Below are 3,190 nucleotides of genomic sequence, written 5' to 3' on the forward strand. Positions count from 1 at the left end.
ATGTTTGTCAATAAACATGCTATGAACGTGTGAAACCAACTTCTGTTTGCCAGATGACATTCTAAATCTGAATGCTCCAATGCATTCAAGAAGAACCATTTTGAGCTTAGCGACTGAATATTCGTTGTATATTAAATAAATGAATAAATAATAATAATAATAATAATAATAATAAATTTTTCTATTATAGGCACAAGGCCTGAAATTTGGGGGAGGGGCACAGTCGATCACATCGACCACAATACTCAAACTTGCACGTTTTTTCATCGACTCCGAAAGGATGAAAGGCAAAATCGACCTCGGCACAATTTGAACTCAGAACGTAAAGACAGACAGCCATAACATGCAAACATTTCTCATGGCACCAGAACACTGTTTACAGATGCTGACATTATATTTTCTGTGAATTTTTCACGGGTTCAGCTAATAATAATAATAATAATCCTTTCTACCATAGGCACAAGGCTTGAAATTTTTGTGGAGAGGTAAGTCGATTACATTGACCCAAGTGCGTAACTGGTACTCATTTCATCGACCCCAAAAGGATGAAAAGCAAAGTCGACTGTGGTGGAATTTGAACTCAGAACGTAGCGACAGGAGAAATACCACTTACACTCACTCACACTTATACTCACCGACCAGTCCTTTTCTGTCGTCTCCAGGAAGGTGGAACCTTGGTTTTGTCTTCCCAGCATCTCGTTGACGTGGGCCATGGCATGAGTGGCCCAGGCGTCTTTTTTGTTGATCCCCAGGGCCTGACAACAATAACAACAATAAACAAATAGAAAGACAAACAACAGCAGTTTACCAAAAACTGATAATAGGGGGAGCCACTATCTACTTGTTGTTTAGTTATTCTTAAAGATTCCAATTCCACAGATCAATGGCCAAAGGCCGCCCATTCTGTCTTTGGTCAGCTTTTGACCATTTTCCTAAAAAAGTTGCAGGATTATTCATGAACTGAAGAATAAATTGAAACGTTAGAAGATTTGGTTACCTTTAAGGCTGATTTTTCAGCTTGGTCAAAAAGATTGGTCTCTTCCTGGCCAAATGCAAGCATACCATGGAGATATCTGTTCACCAAAAATAATTTCAATAATAATTCTTTTAAAATTACTATCCTCACCATTATTATCATCCAGTGTTTTACATCTGTCTTTGTCACTGTTGAAATATCGTTCAACTAATAAAATATCTTCCAATCGAATCGCGCTCTTAGTCTTGACTGTTTACCTTTGTGAAGAGTTACGTCAATCTTTTTAAAATTGTAATAATAATAATGATAATAATAATGGTGGTGATAATGAAGATTTCTTTATTAACCAGTAATGGTTTATGACAAGAGTGAGGATCATACAGGAAGATATAATAATGATAGTAATAATAACAGAAACCTTACCCATACAATGGAATACTGGAATCCCAATATGGCAAAACTCGTGCTACAGAGTCCCGCATTTGGGGTCGGAGGCCCAAAAAGAAGTAAGAGTCATGGGCGAATTTCAGAGCTAAGATGTCTTTGGGTTTCTCTCCCAGAATTGACTCCCAAACAGAACAAGCTTCAGCTATATTCCTGGATAATGGAGGAAAAGGCAGAATTTATTAGAAAATGTTAAATGGTTGAAACCGGTTCGAGTCAATTGGAAGTCTCTCTCTCTCTTACTAGGGACCTATAGATCAGTGGTTCGCATCTGATTAGAAGTACTAGATGCAGCAGGGCCTAATGATTAACCCCCTCAACATTCAAACCAGCCATATGAGGCCCAAATATTCTACTTGTTTTATGGCGACCTGGCTAGATCCTACCTCTTACACCTACCCTACAATGTCATTCAAAAACTAAACAAGCCCATCATTGAAATCTCAAAGCTACCAAATAATGTATGATTGATTTAAAACAATGTGAATAAATTAGCATTACGTTTGATAAAACAATCTGAATGTTAAAAGGTTTGTGTTTGTGTGCATGTGTGTGTGTGTGTATGTGTGTGTGTGTGCGTGTGAGTGTGTACTGGGGGCGGGGTCAATAAAAAAAGAAAAGGAAAACGACGTTGGCTATGGCAGCTAACAAGGTCAGCTACTGATTTTCTGAAAGCCAAGACGGAGAAAGACAACGCCTGGTTGAAGTGTCTTGTTTAGAAATACTCCATAAAAACACCATGGAGAAGGGGAGAGAGAAAAAAAGACATGAAAGTGACACAGGGTGGAGTGTGAAAGCCTGGTGGGGGGGGGCGAGACAAAGAGAGCGAGAGAGAGGAACAGAGACAGATAGAGGTATGTGTGAGGGAGAGAAGTCACTTCTCTCTGCTGGGTGACATAGATAAAAGACATGGTTGGGGGAGACCGGGGTGATGAGAGAGGTGAGGAGGGAGAGAGAGGTGAGAGAGAGAGAGAAACAAAGAGAAAGCTGAGAGACGAATATCAAGCAAAACACCTTTGTCATTCCTGACACTATACTTTGAGTAAAAACCTGTCTGAAATGAGATTACACACACACAGACCAAGAAAGAAAGAAAGAAAGAAAGAAAGAAAGATAGCAAGTAATTATTATAGAATCCGACAATTCTTGAGACCAAAAGTAGAGAGAGAGACAGACAGACATTATCATTCCAATCAACAGCATTACTAATTTTAAGACCAGAGTCATCATCATCATCATCACCATCCCTACCACCTCCACCACCACCACCACCACCACCACCTTCACCATCATAAGTCTCATCATCATCATCATCATCAAAGAATTACCAACCCTTTGGACCAGAGGTAAATGGCATTAATGTGTTGCTTCTCCCAAGGCGTGACGGTCGGTTTGTTGGCCATATTCTTCAAGTGTTCCATTCTGTCGAATAATCCTTTGTCAAATCTGCTGCTGGTGCCAGTTCCCAAAACGTCGAGACCATTCTTGATCACATGACCCATCACTTTAAAAGAAAAAAAAAAAAAACAACAAACAAACAGCAATAAGTATAATCACATTTTTTGGGGTGGGGAGGGGACAGGTAACGAACGACGTCGGGTACTTATTGAGCACAGGGTCATAGAGCAGGGTAGATATCAAGGGCAGTGGAGGCGCAATGGCCCAGTGGTTAGGGCAGCGGACTCGCGGTCATAGGATCGCGGTTTCGATTCCCAGACCGGGCGTTGTGAGTGTTTATTGAGCGGAAACACCTAAAAAAGCTCCACGAGG

The 3,190-nt window shown here is 40.4% G+C and overlaps 1 protein-coding gene across 1 annotated transcript in view; it reads right to left on the reverse strand.

Annotated features, from left to right (window-relative positions):
* LOC106868762 (tetratricopeptide repeat protein 38) overlaps nt 1–3,190 on the reverse strand; it is an 11,109-nt gene that overhangs the window by 6,023 nt on the left and 1,896 nt on the right. Inside the window, exons 3-6 of the mRNA XM_014914180.2 lie at nt 2,753–2,924; nt 1,400–1,573; nt 998–1,073; nt 636–755 (exon numbers count right to left, since the gene is read on the reverse strand). Of these exons, the coding sequence (XP_014769666.2) occupies nt 636–755; nt 998–1,073; nt 1,400–1,573; nt 2,753–2,924 (542 nt within the window). The remainder of the gene's footprint in view (nt 1–635; nt 756–997; nt 1,074–1,399; nt 1,574–2,752; nt 2,925–3,190) is intronic.

This window comes from Octopus bimaculoides, chromosome 24, assembly GCF_001194135.2.
Source record: "Octopus bimaculoides isolate UCB-OBI-ISO-001 chromosome 24, ASM119413v2, whole genome shotgun sequence".
In the NCBI taxonomy this organism is placed as follows: Eukaryota; Metazoa; Mollusca; class Cephalopoda; order Octopoda; family Octopodidae; genus Octopus; species Octopus bimaculoides.